The sequence below is a fragment of the Thermobia domestica genome, chromosome 13 (assembly GCF_964235325.1).
Source record: "Thermobia domestica chromosome 13, izTheDome1.hap1.1, whole genome shotgun sequence".
NCBI lineage: Eukaryota > Metazoa > Arthropoda > Insecta > Zygentoma > Lepismatidae > Thermobia > Thermobia domestica.
Genome location: NC_137466.1, coordinates 140,470,406 through 140,488,919, shown reverse-complemented (window position 1 = coordinate 140,488,919; position 18,514 = coordinate 140,470,406). Strand labels below are relative to the sequence as shown.

General features: G+C 36.2%; 1 protein-coding gene across 1 annotated transcript in view; it reads left to right on the top strand.

Annotated features, from left to right (window-relative positions):
• LOC145668595 (cytochrome P450 6k1-like) overlaps window positions 1–17,833 on the top strand; it is a 30,068-nt gene extending 12,235 nt beyond the window's left edge. The window contains exons 3-5 of the mRNA XM_081736617.1: window positions 1,946–2,176; window positions 8,411–8,662; window positions 17,335–17,833. Of these exons, the coding sequence (XP_081592743.1) occupies window positions 1,946–2,176; window positions 8,411–8,662; window positions 17,335–17,501 (650 nt within the window). The 3' untranslated portion in view covers window positions 17,502–17,833. The remainder of the gene's footprint in view (window positions 1–1,945; window positions 2,177–8,410; window positions 8,663–17,334) is intronic.
• Window positions 17,834–18,514: the final 681 nt, after the last annotated feature.

Sequence of the window (18,514 nt, the reverse complement as noted above, 5' to 3'; positions counted from 1 at the left end):
AATAGAAATAAATAAGAAGGCATCACTTCTTGGCTTGCGTCTTAACTTTTCTAAATGCGAGGTGGGTTGTCTTGGAACAGATGAAACCGCATTCGACGAAATCTTTAGAAGATTTAATGAGGCTGCACCAGGCATACGCCCTCTAACAATCCAGAATGCTTGTCTTCTAGGTGCTGCTCTCACGTCGGAAGCACACTAACGTGCTATTGAATAAAATATCTACTTTAGAATTGTTCTTGTCTCGACTTCCCTCAATTTCAGCCCATTCAGCTTTTTTCCTCTTACGAGCATCTTTATCAATCCCTCGCTTAACCTATTTTTTACGATGCTTTCCATCTTGGCATGAGAGTTCTTTGCTGGAAAAATATGATACTGTCCTGAAAATTGGCCTTGAATCAATTCTGAACTGCTCCTTAAATGACAACTCTTGGACACAAGCATGTTTACCTGTTGGTTTGGGCGGTCTTGGTATTCGACGAGCTGTGGATATGGCGATTCCTACATTCTTAGTGTCATACCACGGATCTCTGCGTTTAATCGAAGCTCTCCTTCCACAGGGTTATTGTTTGGATCCAGATGGTTCAGTTCAAGAAGGCTCTAATAAGTGGGCAAACTTAGCAGATACAAGCCTTCCAAGCCTTCCAGAGATTAACAAAAAGTGTTATCAATCATCTTGGTATACACCAATTGCATGTCAATTACATAATCATTTGTTACAATCTGTTGTTGTTCCGGAAGATAAAGCCAGGCTTCTTGCTGCCTCGTCTCCCGAAGCGGGTGCATGGTTGATGGCGATACCTTCTCTGCCTTTAGGCCTTCATTTGTCAAATGAAAGCTTTCGAATTGCTGCAGCCTTACGTTTAGGCTTAGCAGTTTGTGAGCCTCATCGCTGTCCAGCTTGTGGGGATGAGGTTAACCAACGTGGCCTGCATGGCCTTTCATGTATAAAGAGCGCTGGTAGATTCGCCCGACATTCCTCGGTAAATGATATAATACTACGAGCTCTCAACACAGCTGGAATTCCTTCAATACGGGAACCTTCTGGTTGCTGTCGTTCGGATGAAAAGCGACCGGATGGGATGACACTGATTCCATGGATGAGAGGTAAATGTTTATTGTGGGACTTCACATGCGCTGACACATACGCTCATTCAAGTCTCCCTCTGTCAGTAATGAACGCTGGAGCTGTTGCTAATCGCAGAGAAGCTGAAAAGCAAAGAAAATACAACAACCTTCTCGAAAAGTTTGTTTTCACTCCAATCGCTGTTGAAACAAGTGGTGCTTGGGGTGCAAGAAGTCTTGAATTCATTAGGGAGGTAGGAAGACGCATTTCTTGTGTTTCCGGCGAAGTTCGCTCCACATCCTATTTAATACAGCGCATATCCGTCTCTATCCAACGTGGTAACGTCTCGTCGGTCCTTGGCACTTTACCACCTGGCAAGGAACTGGATGAGGTGTTTATACTCTGAGAAGAATTGTTTTATATATAATAGTTCCTGGACAATAGTTTTTCTTTTGACGTTATAATTACATATTTATTTCTGATTTAATATTTCTTGTTTCCGACCATGAATAGACATTAATATGTTCTTTAACTTATTTTACAATTTTAGTGGTATTTATATATATAACATTAAGTTTAATGGTATGAATTAAGTTTAATTTAATTGAGTTTAATGTAATTCACTTTTGTAATTTTTATACCATACAAATTTCTGAAAATATGCAATTTATTCTGTAAATAAAATAAAATAAATATTAGAAACTTTAAATAATAAATTGAAAAAATGTTTAAAAAAAATACTATTACAATATATGAAATCTGTTAGTTTTATTGTATTTTCACACAATAAAATGTACTGTAATTTTCAAATAATTTAGATATTCATTATTGTTCTTTACAAGTAGTCAACATCTTTTAATAGTTTCTACTTTTTCCGCTCAGATACCATACAGATTGGTGAAGAAGATGTTTTAGCTCAATGCATCTTATTTTTTCTCGCCGGGTTCAACACATCAGCAGACACTATGAGCTACTGTTTATATGAGTTAGCTGTTAATCCACACGTTCAAACCAGGCTACAAGATCATATCGACGAAATTCTGGAGAAAAATGGAAGCAAGATATCTTACCAAGCTATTCAAGAAGCCTTCTATTTAGATTGGACTATACAAGGTATTATTCAGTTATATATTATAAGTTGGTTTCCTTTCCTCAACATCCCAAAGGTGCTTTCTTATTAACCTTTTCACTGCTGACATAGCACTCCAAAGCAGAAAAATCAATATGTTTTGCATTCTTCTTCTTTATAACCCTCATAGATGGGAGAAAATAATGAAGATTCAACAATTTCCTAGTATACAGCTCCTTGCCGTCAAGGCAATGTTCCGCAATGATGGCACTGAATGATATCAGCAATGAGAATATTAAAATATGATGAACTCCTAGTGAAAAGAATTACATTAAGGAATATGTGAATAATGGGATGGAAATAGGGATGGAAATATGCTTCAATACCTTTCTTCAATTTTCTGTGGCATACAATAACCTTATCCCTCCCCTAGAGTTTATTAAATTAAGCACTTCCTCCCTAGTTTCAAAACCTCACGCGAAAACAAGGAAAGAAACTCCATGGTGATACCAGTCACAAGGACTCTACTTGATCAGAGGTCTACCTACTACAGTTGATTTTTTTTTTTTAGATAGATGGCTCTCACTATTATTATGATATGTCTGACTTCCTAATTGAAATTCAATACTTCTTAATTCAAACATTCTAATCTTGATGTTTAACTTTAGATTAGAAAATATGAACTGTCACTGAAAACTAAAGCCAAGAACACACGCACCAATTATTCGGCATACAGGGCTACGTAATTCTCAATACATAAACAATGAATTCACTAACTCGTTAATTCACTCCAATTAAATATCCGATACTGTTTACTATAAGTTGAAATTTTGAAAACATGTTCTCTTTAAACACTAACCTCTTAATTTGGTAAAGTTTTGTGGAATTCGACGCCTAAGGGGAGCTTGAATAGCTTTTCTTCGTTTGACTAACTAACTAACTAACTCTATGGCCAATGGAACTCGGAGGTTCAATGCCGCGTTGACAAAAGCTCTCCACTGACTTCTATCCTTAGCTAACTGCATCCAGTTTCTACTTTGTATTCCTATCTCTGCGAGATCCATCTTAATATTGTCCTCCCATCTGCGCCTAGGTCTTCCTAATGGTCGTTTTCCGATTGGTCTTCCAGTCAAGACTTTGAAAGCGTTTCTACTTTCTTCCATTCTAGCTACATGACCTGCCCACCTAAGCCTCCTAGACTTGACGACCCTAACAATGTTGGATTAACCGCATAAATTATCTAGTTCCTCATTATGAAGTTTCCGCCATTCCCCATTCCCGTTCCTCTTGGGTCCGAATATTCGTCTCAGGATCTTATTCTCAAATACTTTCAGTCTATGTTCTTCCCTCAGAATAAGTGACTATGTTTCGCAACCATACAGAACAACAGGCATGATTATGATTTTGTATATTTTAAGCTTCAAATTCCTCCACAGAATTCGCGACGACAAAAGATTTTGAACCGAATAGTAACACAAATTCCTTGCTTTTAGTCGACATTTAATTTTTTCGTGAATATGATTTTCCTCTGTTAATATTCATCCTAGATATTTGAAACTATTCACTTTATCAAAAGTATTATTTAATATTTTAACGAATCCATAATTTGCTGTATTACGGTCCCGACGAACTTCCATGTATTTAGTTTTCTCTGCATTTACTTGTAAACCCATGTCCCTGCAAGCGTTTAATAAGATCTCTGCATTTATTTCTATTGTTCTCCTATCATCCCCTATTAAATTTACATCATCAGCATATGCCATGACCTGATGAATACCGTTCAACTGTAGGCCCTGGTCGTTATCTTTGATTTTTCTTATAGCATATTCCAAAACGAAGTTAAATAATAATGGCGACAACGAATCTCCTTGTTTCAGGCCATTTTCGACGTGAAAGCTCGTGGACAAAAATTTTCCTACCCGGACTTTACTTTGGGATTCATTTAAACATACCTTAATTAAACTAATTCGCTTTCTCGGTATTCCAAGTTCTGTAAGAACATTGTATAATGTTTCTCTCTTAACCGAGTCGTACGCCTTTGTAAAATCAATAAATAGTTTATGTACCGGGGTATTGTACTCCCACTTTTTTCGAGTATTTGGCGAATGGTAAATATTTGGTCGATAGTTGATCGATTTCGTATAAATCTACACTGATAATCTCCAATAATTTCATCTACGTATAGAGTCAATCTTGCTAATAGAATATTTGAAAGGATTTTATAGGATGTTGACAGAAGAGAAATGCCTCGATAATTATTACAGTCAGTTTTGTCGCCTTTCTTGTGAATTGGAACAATGATTGATTCTTTCCACTCTTGTGGCAATTCTTCCTTGTTCCAGATAAGGAGAATGAGTTTGTGTATCTTGTTCCACAATTTTTCGCCTCCAGCTAAAATTAACTCAGCCGGAATTTCATCTACACCCGGAGATCTGTGTTTCTTTAATTTCTTTATAGCGGTTTCTACTTCTATTCTGTTGGGTTCTGGAATATACGGTTCTGCGGTGTGTATCTCCTTTTCTCCACACACACTAGTTTTTGGTTGCGTGTTAAGCAAATCGTCAAAGAAATCTTTCCATCTATTTAAGATGCTATCCGTATCAGTGGGAACTGTACCGTCACATTTCTTTAATATATAAGTACGAGGTTGATAGACTTTTTAAAATTCGCTAATCCCCTTATACATGTCCCGAATGTTTTTATTTTTACTATTATCTTCAAGTTCCTTAATTTTAGCATTCAAAAAAACCCGCGTTTCTTTGTTCTAAAAGTTTTGGAAGTTTCCCGCCTGGTATCTGCGCAATGTTGTGTAGTTATTTCGTTCGGATTTTGTAGCCAGCGTAATTTTGCCTGTTTTCTCTTCTCTGCTAATTTAATGCATTCCTGGTCGACCCATGGTTTGTTCCTACGTATTTCCGCGTGTCCCAATTTTTCTTTTGCTGAAATTTTAATGCTATCTCTAATTTCAATCCAGGTATCCTCAACACTAGTGCACTCCAAATCTTTTAAAGCCGAGAATCTATTCGAAACTTCAAATCTGGTATTCCTCTCTTACCTGGCTCTCTCCTAATTTCTTTAAATTGAATCTCTCCGTTTTCGGACAATGAATATTACCTTTATTCAACGATAATCTCTCTCGTATCATCGCTGCTACCAGGTAGTGATCAGTGTTACAATTAGCCCCTCTAAACGACCGGACATCAATTATGCTAGATTGCCTTCTTCTATCTACTAAAACGTGATCAATTTGATTATGTGTTTTGCCGTCTGGTGATGTCCAAGCGTATTTATGAACTTCGCGATGTGGGAATTTTGTACTCTTCACGATTAGGTTTTTGGATGTTGCAAAGTTCACGAGTCTAACACCGTTGTCATTACTTTCCTTGTGCAGACTTTCGTTTCCTATAATTGGTTTGAAAATATCCTCTCGTCCTACCTTCGCATTGAAATCCCCTAAGAGAATTTTCATATGATATCGCGGGAGTTGGTCAAATATCCGTTCCACTTCTTCGTAAAAAACTGTATTTTACATCGTCATCCTTATCTTCAGTTGGGGCATGTACATTTAAAGCAATAATATCACACCATCGTCCCTTAAGAGTAATAAAAGAAAGTCTGTCAATAACAAGTTCAACCCGTTTAATTGCTGATAATATTCATTTGTGAACGAAAAACCCTTTTCCTAACTCGTGATTTTTATTTCCTTCTCCGTAAAAGAACGTAAAATTTCCGGCATTCACAGATCCATTTCCTTCTCACCTAACTTCCTGAACACTTACTAGGTCCATCCTGTATTTTTCTAACTCATTCGTCACGGATTTGGACGCGCCTGCCGTATAAAGACTTCTAATATTCCATGTTCCAAATCTCATGTCCATTTTCTTTTGCTGAGGTCGTGCCAAGTTATCAGTCCTTGTCCGAGGGTTTTGTGAACATTTCTGAACAAGTGCTTTTTTTTTTTAACATGTGAGGTTGTTAGCCTTACCCAAACCCCCAAGCTGGAGGACCACCCCTAGTCGTCTGTCCGCGATTGCTTATTCAGTAAATTCGCAGCTAACCTCTATATCTAGATGCCTTCTCCTCAATCCGCAACCTGAGTTAGCGCCATGCCGTGGTAACAGGAAACCACGTTACACGGTTTCTTCGTTTGACAGATCCCCGAAATGAAATTAAATAAAATCTTTTAGTTTAACGTTCCATGTTTATGCTCTTAACGCTAAAGGAGACGATTATTAAGGCACGTGAATAATGATGGAAGAATTAACAGATTGAGATTATGGGAAGAAACGGGAAAACCGCGAGAAAACCCACAGACACGATGTCGTCCATCACAAAGTTACTTGGCAGGGGTTCGAACGAGAGGTGAGCGCTTCACCACTGAGCTACCGTTCCCACAGGGTTTAACCCTTTAGAGATCTTGGCTTTTTGGGCTATTTTTTAGACTTTCAGTTAAGCAGCTACTACATCGTCACTATTTATGCTAGGATCATGGTTCATACCTCATTCTCTTCAGAATAGAGCTGGCTTTCAAATGGTACTACTGCATGCATGCCCATACCATGTACCAGGAGAGAGAAAATTGATGTCGAAGGGAAAATTTTGAGGGGGAATTTTTTTTTGTCCAACTTTGGCCCCCCATGGCCCCCCTGTGTGAACGTAGAGACCTCCAAAAAATCTGATAAATAGTACTTGGTAAATAAACTATATGCGTGTACCAAATTTCAAGTTTCTATCTTGAATAGTAAGGGCGGGAGAAATTTTATCAAAAATTCCCACAATGCCCCAAATTACCACAAAACACTATGATCTCAGGGAAAATATTTCCTGAGACATCCCTAATTACCCTAGGGACATGTGTCGCCCATATTCTCTTCTGAATAGAACTGCCTTTCAAGCGGTACCATTCACATGTCTCCATCATGTATCTAAGGCGGGAAATTCCAGATAAAAGGAATTTTTTGGGTCTAAAGTTCCCTTTATTCAACTTTTAGCCCCTCTGGACCCCCCCTGTTTTAACGCAGAAACCTGAAAAAAAAATCTGTTAAATGCTACTCGGTGGACTGAATGTTTGTGCAAAATTTCAATCTTCTAGGTGCAAAAATAAGCCCGCCAAAAAAATATACCCACCATGTCCTATTTTTTTCTATATAGAAGTATATTTTTCAAAAAAATCCCTGAGACGTCCCTAATTACCCTAGGATAATGATTCGACCGTCATTCTCTTCAGAAAGGAACTGCCTTTCAGACGGTATGACTCACGTGTCTTCATCATGTATGTAAGACGGGAAAATCATGAAAAACGGGATTTTTTGTCTAAAAATCCCTTTTTTCAATTTTTTCCCCTTCTGGACCCCCCTGTTTTAATGCAGAGATCTGAAAAAATCTGAGAAATACTACTAGGTGGGCTGAATGTTTGTGCACAATTTCAATCTTTAGGTGCAAAAGTAAGCCCGCCAAAAAAAAATATATCCACCATGTCCCATTTTTCCCTATATAGAAGTATATTTTTCAAAAAATCCCTGAGACGTCCCTAATTACCCTAGGATAATGATTCGACCGTCATTCTCTTCAGAATGGAACTGCCTTTCAGACGGTATGACTCACGTGACCCCAGCATGTATGTGAGGCGGGAAAATCCTGAAAAACGGGATTTTTTGTGTAAAAATATCCCTTTTTCAACCCTTAGCCCCTTTGGTTCCCCCCCCTGTTTTAGCACTGACATCGGAACAAAAAATTTGGTAAATACTACTCAGTAAAATGAATCTTTGTGCAAAATTTCAATCTTCTACGTGAAAAAATAAGCCCGCCAAAAAATAATGAACATAGGCTTCATAAGGGAAAATTTCTATTTCAAAATTTTGACGTCATCACCTCCTGTGTCTGGACGCAGGACGGTCTGAAACCATACGTAATGTCTTCTACAATGTATCTGGACTTGAAAAACAAAAAAACTCGGACGAAAAGGCTCAAATAAAAGAGAAATAACACAATGTACGATGAAAAATGCGTATCGTACAAAATGTACGAAAAGATCCCCAAAGGGTTAAAACTCGCAACTTTATACTCGTAACTACATCCAGGGAAATATAATATTTTTCCTAAAATTACCAAATTGTAGGTATCTAATGAAGATACAAACTTACACATTTGTGAATTTATAGATACACTTTTCTCCATAGCTTTACGGAGAGATGTGCGTGCCCATAAAAAAAAAACTTTAGTAATTACTTAGTTACATAGAAAACAATATAAACTGTAATTTTTTCGCTATTTTGCAGAAACTCTTCGCAGATATCCACCAGTGCCCTTTCTTACACGGATGTGTCAAAAAGAGTATAAGCTTCCTAACAGTGATTTAGTGGTTGAAAAGGGAGTATCAGTTTATATTCCTTCCTACGCACTTCATTATGACTCACAGTACTACCAAAATCCGAAGAGCTTTGTACCTGAAAGATTCAGTGACGAGATAAAGAAGTTGCGGCCAAATACAGTGTACCTGCCTTTTGGAGATGGACCCAGAAATTGTATAGGTAAGTAGATTAATAAATATAAGTAGCTGAAAGATTTTGCACTTTGTAAATCTGGTCAACTTGGCTTTCTAGTACAGTGAAACCTCGGGTGACGAAATCTCTTTTAGCCACAAAACATGGTATTGTATGTACCAGGTGCGTCGAAATAATGTATACACGCCTTGAACTGTCATAGAAAATTTATTTTTCAATCTTCATGGTTAAATATCTGGGAAATGTAAGGACATAGTTCGATTTGAAAAATAAGGGTGTTTTCTGGTCAAACGGAATGTTCCAAAATGGCGGTTAAAGTAAATGTTCAAAAGATTGTGTCTTTCAGTATCGATACATTTCTGAATACGTGAGTCACGACTGCTTCCGAATTTCGTACCCAAGTTTCCAACGGGATTTCTGCCCACAACATTTCAATCTTATTCCAAAGTGTGTTGAGATTATCGGATTTACGACGGTACATCTTGTGTTTTACGATATTCCTTAATAAAAATCGAGGGGAGTAAGATCCAGAGAGCGTGTAGAAAACTCGATTGCTCCCTTGCGTCCTATCCACTAGTTTCGTACATTTTGATTCAGATATGATCACTTATTCCTATGATAGTGCGGTGGGGCACAATCTTGTTGGTAAATAAAACCTGTCATTGCCGTACATCGCACAAATGGTATTGAACAGTGGCGGCGGTTGGACGTTAAAAGTGGGGGGGCAAGATATGATCTGAATATTTGATGTCAATTTTAGTTCTTCTAGTTGCTTGTAACACTTTCTTTGACGAAATGTTGTATAACTATTAGGATACTGTCTTTTTCAGTTAAAATACCGTATACCTTGTTTCATATTTATTAAGTAAATTGACAAGAGCAACGCAACTAGATACTAGCCCTTTGTACTCTTAAACAACGAAAGTGTAAGAAGAGATTTGATTCCTTGCTTATGCATATCTGTCTGAAAAATTGTGTGATCAGATTAGGGGCCTATTTAATAACAAATTTGCGAAACAAATAAACAGTAAGGAGAATATTAATCAAATAATCATAATAATGAATAATGAGGCTTGTTTTGAAAAAGTTATATTGAAACTGGAAATTAATGAACAACTTATATTTTTAATTCCACACATGCTATTATATGTGTTATTACTCTTAGGATGACAGTGAATACTACAAGCATATGCTACGACATTTAAAGAAATACTTTTGCAGCTTCCCGAAACATATTCGCTGCCATTAAGCACAGTTTTCATTTTCTTGGAATATATTAAAACTGAGCAATACTTAGTCACTCCACATTTAAGTTATACAAAATAATCCTAAAACCTAGAATTATGCTGAATTCACTAAATTTAATTGTATATACAAAACTGTATATGTACACCCCTAAACTCGTATATTACACACTGCAAAATTAATATTCCTTACTGAGCTCCTTCGTGGCGAAGCGGTTAGCGTACACGCCTTTGACGTGGGAAATCCGGGCTCGATTCCGGGGATTCGGGGAGCTCACGTGGTTCGGACTCCACGTCTCATATAACTTCGCTGCTGAACAGGATGTTAAACTGAAAAAAATCAAATCAAAATATTCCTTATTATTAGAAAGAAGAAAATACATTTTAGGAACTGTCGATTTTTGTGTAATTAAAGAATAACTTGTGAAGGATTTCTTTTCTTCCAAAATGTTATCTCAATTAGTTCCAGAGCGGCTGACTAACATATCGATCAATTGCAAGAAGAAATGAAAGTACGCTCGAATTGTGGCACTCCAATAGGTTAATTTTTGGTCCATTTTTAGTAGCAGTTCAAACGCAATTCCTGTAGCTTTCTTAATTCCACCGGAACACAACCAATACGTACTCATGGAACGACATATATTTTATGGCACCATTTTTATTCTATGAACCAATAATACATACAAAACTTTATATTTCCAAATGAAACTATATACATTAATGGGTAATTTCTAAAAAGTGGGGGTCAACTTCCCCCCTTTGCCCCCCCTAATCGCCGCCCATGGTAGTGAATATGGAATCAGCAACCATTGTATTGAAAACGAAATGAAATCTTTTAGTTTAACGTCCCACGCTTATGTCCTTTAGACTAAGGAAGCCGGATGATTAAAGCAAGTGAATGATGAAAGAATTTGTATAATGAGAATGTGGGAGGAAACGGAAGGATCCCGAGAAAACCCATGGACACAATATTGTTTACAAGAGACTTGCATGGCCAGGTATCGAATCAGCGACCCCACGCACCAGAGGTAAGTACTCTACCGTTGAGCCACCGTGCCCTCAGTAATCATTATCAGGTATAATGCCGTCAAAATGAAAAGATACAATAAGTCTCCTAGAATATAAGCCTCACCACACACTTACACCAGACAAATTCAGAGCCTTTTCAACAGTAAGTGGGAATTATCTTCAGCCCACTACACAAAATGATACTTATTCACAGTTCTAATAAGTTTGAATTGGGAATTATCTTCAGCCCACTACACAAAATGATACTTATTCACAGTTCTAATAAGTTTGAATTGGGAATTATCTTCAGCCCACTACACAAAATGATACTTATTCACAGTTCTAATAAGTTTGAATTGGGAATTATCTTCAGCCCACTACACAAAATGATACTTATTCACAGTTCTAATAAGTTTGAATTGGGAATTATCTTCAGCCCACTACACAAAATGATACTTATTCATAGCTCTAATAAGTTTGAATTGTGTTTCATCTGACCAGAAAATGATACCCATAAATGCCAATTCACGTACAACCACCTCCTGGACCCATTCACAAAATCATTGGAATATATACACGCAACTTACCTTTCTTCAATATGTGTACTAGCAGTTATACCGCTTTCAGGTGATTCATGCATTGAAGATTTTTGTTGTGAACGCTGAAACAGTTCCAGCACTGCAACTGAGGATTCAGCACTTATAGCAGTGGCGGCCGGTGGATTGTGGTTTCGGGTGTTGCAGTACGAATGATCGGAGACAGACGATATAAACTGGGCTCATTGACTAATCAGCATAACTTTAGATGTAAATGCTATGTGACATGTGAAATTAAATAAAATCCTGTTTTTAAGAAAATTAAAAAATAATGCAGAACATTTTATCCGGTTAATCACCTTATTTAATTAGTAAGCCCATTCTTCTCTCTTTGATTGGAGTAAATTTGTCTAATACATGCTGGTTGAACTCTGGTATTCCCATTATCAGGTCTTTTTCGATGGAAAGCATAAACCAATGGTGATTATTTTCTCTTGGAACATTCAACTCCTTGGAAATGTCTATTCTTTTCGATGTGGGAAAACGCCTGTCTCCTTTTGCTCACGTCATAGGTACAGTTAATATTAATTTCAGAAGCTTTATAGATTCACTAAATAATTTTTCCAGATTATTGCGAACAATTCATTCTAGTTAACCCAGTCCATGACAGTGATCCAAATTCTGCAGCATAAACTGAAGACAGTTCGTGACAGAGATTAGTGTTTAAAAAGATGTAAATTGAATACACTTTATTCAGTCTATCTAGAAAAATGTAAAACAAATTGTGGAAATGTATCTAAGGCAAACAACATTGCTGCCATAAGATGTGCTGTGATTTTAAACTGGATTTTTTTTCGAACACTCTTCTGAATTGAACTTTGCTTGTTTTGTCTAAGCCTTAATTGCAAGTTTTTTTCTCAGTGGAGAGCTGGGCTTTTTTTTTCTTTCTTTCTTTTTCTTTCTTTTTTGTTTGTAAGTTATATACGGAAGTCATGATATAGAATTCAAATACATCAATAGAATTCAAATACTGAAGTCAAATAAAATAACATTTTTACCCTACATCAATCATTTCTCTGTTAAACAAGTTTAGTTTGTTAAGAACGTCTACAGATATTAGTCGAATTTTGAAATTTTGGAAGACCCGGACCCGGTGGACTCCCCTCGTGGCTGCGCCCCTGAATATTGCTAACTAGTCCCAAATTCAATGTGGCGTTTTCCATCATATAGTTTTATGTGGAAAGTTATCTAGAGTATAAAATACATTATTTGTTTTATAAACCAATATGTATAAACTAAAATACTATCCGCAGAGGGGAGATTTTATATATTGACTTATTAATATTTGGTTCACAAATTACTGCAATGTAAATGATTTTTTTTTCGAATCACTGCATTCATTATCTATATAAGCTAAGAATTAACTTGTAAATGCGTGTTTAGTTTCATTTAAGTTCTACTCTATTACATATTTTCTTTCTTATTTTATAATTTTGCGATCACTTTTTTTCAATTGTTTCCTTTTTCCTATTGGTTTCCTTCAGTATAGTACCGTAATTTAAAAATATGAATGCATAAAAATAAATTCCATTTGTTAATTGGTAGTGAAATAAAATTCAGAAGGCTTATTTAGCGCGAAAAAACCCGTTCAGTGGAAAAGGTACCGCGTTGTTGCAGGAGCACTGCAACGACCAGAGGCCTTTAACTTCTGAGATAGGGGAAAGAAGACTTAACATTCGCTCCAATTGCCGCCTGTAAAAATCTGGTCGTTGTATGCTCGTGCAACCCAATATAAATTAGAGACTCTGTGACGGATTGTTTTCACTTTTTAAAACGGATTAATGGATTTTACAGTTATAGAAATAAAAACTATGTTATTTAAATTTGGGAGTATTACCAAGTATTTTTTTTCCTGTTCTTTACTACTACTGGTAATAATATTTTTTTCTTGAAATACTTTGGTCGTTACGGAACGCTGCAACATTAACATTAGCCGCCACTGACTTGTAGTCGTACGAGGTCGCTGTGATCGGCCTTCCTGCACATGACACACTGTCCATGAATCTCAAATTTGTGTTGTAAAGCGGGAAAAGTGAAGGGGAACGCGGGAAGACGCAGTTACCCCACTTCCAAAAAATCTATGGCGTTCCCCACTTCCTAAAATAACTACAATGGGCAGAAATATGTACTGGGGACGTCATCCGTTCCCCTACCTTTTCAGATCCACTTTTACCTCTTGTCTCGTAGACGTGTAATTGTTACTGTTGAAGATGGATCAGTCCCATATTCCTTACCTCTTCACTATCTCTGAACTGCAGCAATATTCTCAAACTCCAAGTTCCACTTAATAATCTGCTTCCACTCTTCACAGATAAAACGCCCATCTGCCATGTTGATGTTACTCTCTTGCCATTAACTGGGTTGCGCAGTTAGACAGACGATTCTGCTGCCACCTGTTGATAAAACATAACACTACTTTTCTCCAGAAATTTAACGTCGTAGTGTGAAAAATACGTTTTCTATGAGAGTTCAAAATTTATATATTTATTTATTTAACTTATTTTTGTATTTTTAATGTGTTTTCTGTGATGAATATAAAATTAAAATAACATTACCCGTTTTAAATGTTGACTAAAAGCAGAGAATTCGTGTTGTTATTCAGTTCAAAATCTTCTGTTTTCGCGAATTCTGTTGAGGAATTTGAAGCTTAAAATACATAAAACGATAATCATGCCTGTTGTGCTGTATGTTTGCGAAACATGTTCGCTTACTCTGAGAGAAAAACACAGACTGAAAGTATTTAAGAATAAAATCCTCAGACAAATATTCGAATTCAAGAGGAACGGGAATGCGGAATGGCGAAAATTTTATAACGAGGAACTGCACAATTTATACCGGTTTCTAAATATTAGTAGAGTCAGCAAATCTAGAAGGCTCAGGTGGATAGGTAATGTAGCCAGAGCGAAACGAAGCATTTTCAACATTTTAACTGGAAATCCAATCGGAAAACGATCATTAGGAAGAGCTAGGCGCAGATGGGAGGATAATTTTAAAATGGATCTCGCAGAAATAGGAATACAAAGTAAAAACAAGATCAGCTGGCTAAGAACAGAAGTCAATGGAAAGCTTTTATGAACGAGGCTTTGAACCTCCAGGTTCCATAGGCCATAGAATTAGTTAGCTACTTATTCTTTCTAAAGACAAATAAGTAACACGAGCTTTAAAAAAATAGTATCTAATCTATCTTCTAATATAATAAAATAAATAGTTTGTTTGTGTGTCTGTCTGTGTGCGGCCTGGGGACCAAACGAGTGGACTGAGAGTTACCAAATTTTAGTTACGGGTACCTTGGTCCAAGTTCCAGACCAAGACGAAGAGTTTTTCCTTTTTCAAAATTCGAACCTGAGAGATCTCAAGGGGAACGTTTACCGGGACATGTAAAAGTAGTAGAAGATGAGCGATGTTAGTGTCGAATTCACAGTTTTCGCGGTTGCCAGGCGTTGACTTCAAAATACAGCCCCCCCATGCAAAGAATGGGTTATTTCAGCCAGTGAATACTAAACCACATCAAGTGCTAAAAAGAACAAGAAAGCAGTTTTTGACCACGTCACTATGACAGATGTTTATGACAAACGTGGAAAAGTACTTCTGGGTGCGTAGAATTGTGGGTACATGCGTATGTGTGTGTGTGTGTGTGTGTATGTGTGTGCGTTCGTACCCCGAAATGTTCACAAGGTAAGGGAAAGAAAACCTATTCACAAAACTTGCTGCTATATAGGGTTGCTAACTGATTAACATTTTATTGCCTGAACGATATTTTTTTCAGGCTCAACTTCATATATTGCAAGGTTGAGTATAAAATAAATTTAAGTGAGTTATGAGGACTATAAGCAGCTGCTGGAAATTTTAGTTTTCAGAGTTAACAACCCTGTTATTAGACAGAGAGATTCCTCAACTAGGTCAATTGTACAGTATATTACTGTAACACACATTTGAAGACTAGCTCAGGAGAGTAATGCTCCCGGAAGTAGGAACGAAAAACAGAGTTCTCATTGGTTGGCGTTATCAATTTCTTGCCGCATTGCATTCAAATAGCAAAAATCAAACAATTGCTGCTGTCGGTCTTCGTGGGCTTGCACTATATGCTAGTAACGAATATCGCTTTTGCGTGAGTTCAAACCCGGCCCAAGGATTTTTTTTACATTTTTATAACACTTTTTAAATTAAAATAAGATGAAAATAATACACAAAAAAGTGATTTACTTACTTTTGTGCAGATAAGTAGTAGTAGTAGTAGGAACCGGTTAGAAGCCCCGGAGGGCTCGTTTTGTTCCCCTTGTACTCCATGATATAAATTTTGTGACTAACTTAAAATAGCTGGCTAGGATAGCGCGTAAAACAGCTGGCTAAAGTAGCGCGCGAAATAACGTACTTGCGCGAGCATTACTCTCACGAACGAGTCGTCACATCTGTGTAAATGAAAATTATGTGCATCGTCTTTTTGTGACGAAACAACTCAACTACTAGAAATGAATTTTTAAACATGGCACTTCGGTCGAGATGGGATTTTATTGGTTCACTTTGATAATCAACTATCCACATATCGAAACAAATTAATTATCAAACTGTTCATTGCAGAACAGTGGAGCCAATTTACCATTGTTACGGATGGTCATGGTGCATATACATTAATTTTAATTTCAATTATATTTGCACCGATTATGCAGGAAGCAACCATTAGGCACTGTTGAAATTTTCCGTTGTTGCGGTATTGCTATATAATTTACATTTCTTTCCATTGCGTATTCTTTATTATTTTTATTTCTTTCTTGGCAGATCGTTTTAAAGCTTTTTCAATGAATTTCATTTTTGAGTTTTTTCAAATATTTTTCTTTATGTAAATTACAATTCTAATTATTATCTTTAGCTTATCAGAGTGAAGGAGGCTAAATAAAGCTAGTCGTCTTAAGTCCCATCTATATAAATTATACACTGTTTAGTTCTGTAAAGAGTTCCGACCCCCATATTTGTAATGTAACCAGAAAGAACAAATTGTACACTGGTGCATGGTTCGAAATTAGCCTGCAGTGAAAGTAAGGTGTATATTTCTTGCAGAGCAATATACATTGAACATTACTTGCCATGCAAAAGAACCTAAACGGTACACTGGGAAGAATAACAATTGATGACCTTTGATATAAGAATTATCTTTCTTTCATAGTAAGACTAGCTGATGAAGTACACAGGTAATCGTTGCTTAAGTAAAATACAAAAAAGTGTCTCTTTTCCACATCAGTCCATATAAGGAGTTTAATTTGTTGAAGTTGCTTTCGAGATGATCGCTAAAAACTAAAAACCGGAAGTAGCAAAGCGCTAGCTAAAAGTTCTAAATAGTCTTATGTTCTCTTTCCTTCAGTCACTGAAACGTAAGTCAAGTCAACTGTGTGGGTTTTTTGTAGTGGACAAATGTGTAAACACTCAAATAAATGGATACATTCAGTTTTATAATTAAGATTATGAATTATGTAAACTAACAATTCTTTACTTTTAACATATACTTTAGGGAAAATTACATTGAAATTCCACTTACAACAGCCCTTTCACACTGGCAATAGCATATTAACGATATCAAAGATAATAATTATTTCAATCATGGTTACAAATTACATTGCAAATGATCAACATTTCCAGTGTTCCTAGAAATTCCAGTTCTCTAGTATATCTGTGAGTGGTATTCCTCACTACACGGTATTCAATCACTTTCTGTATTTGACAAGTTGTTGATTAGTGGTAAATTCAAAAAAAGAAAAGAAAAGAAAGAAAAGAAAAAGAAATGAAACGTTAACTTTATATCTTTTACTAATGTAGATATAATTTACAATAGCTTACTTTGAACTTATGTCTTTTTCAGGTAATCGTTTCGCTTTGATGCAAATCAAAACAGGACTAATGTCTTTATTATCCGAATACACCGTTGAAACGTGTGAAGAAACGAATGTGCCTCTAGAATTTTACAAAGGATCACCCATCCTGCGACTGAAAGGTGGAATTCAACTAAAATTCAGAAAAAGATTATGAACAGAAAAAAAATATCTATGCTCAACGAAGTCAATTAAGATAAATAGTCAATTAGATATGTTCTTTGTCCAGTGGATCCTTGAACATGATTCCAATGCAAGTGAACCAATTTAGTTTAGTGTTTATGAGCATAATAGAATTACTTTAATAAGGTAATTTAATATAAGGTTTGTTTACAATTCGTGTTCATTAAAGAACAGAGTTACTGCATATTCATTTGCATTTTTTCAAAACAATATGAACAAATAATATCCTAATATTTGAAGACTCATATGTTAACATGGTGTAAACACAATACTTGTAAATAAACAACTTTTAATTTCTTTTCAATATTTCAGTTCCCAAATTAAATATAGCTTCCCCTCTCCAAATGCCAGTCAATCTGAATCAACGGAAAAAGTGGTTTGGAATCTACAAAATTCCACGTTCAATTCTTGGTGCGAGAGCATCAAACGCATTGCCGTGGTTCGGATCAGTGGCGTCTTTTAGGAAAATTTACATCGTTAAAATGAAACTTTTATTGCTTCAACCTAGAGGAAGGAAACTTACCTAGAGTACTAATTCTTAATTAGTATGTTTCTTACTTTATTTTGAAGCAATAAAAATTAAATTATAACGATGTCTTCCTCAAGAGCCGCCATTGTTCTGATCCAAAATTAAACTGTGGATCTCGTCACATAAAATAAGCTCGCTGCTAGCATAGTGTAGAAATACAAAGTAATCAGTCAATTTGTAAATCATTTATGAAAATTTATTTACGAATACAATGGAAAATTTAGTTTTGAGAACGTTATTGAGTGCCAGTGCAGAAACACATTTAACAAACAAATGAAGCGATACGAAAGTAATAGCGCACTTATGATACGAAATTAAAGAAAAGGGCTTAATTGCCTCTGCTGCATTACTAAAAGACCACCAGACAGTGTTTCAGTAAAATATATATAACATGTGAAGTGTTTCCTTCTAGAAGCATTTTCTTTCAGTTAATGAACAAAATTTAAAACGAAAATAGT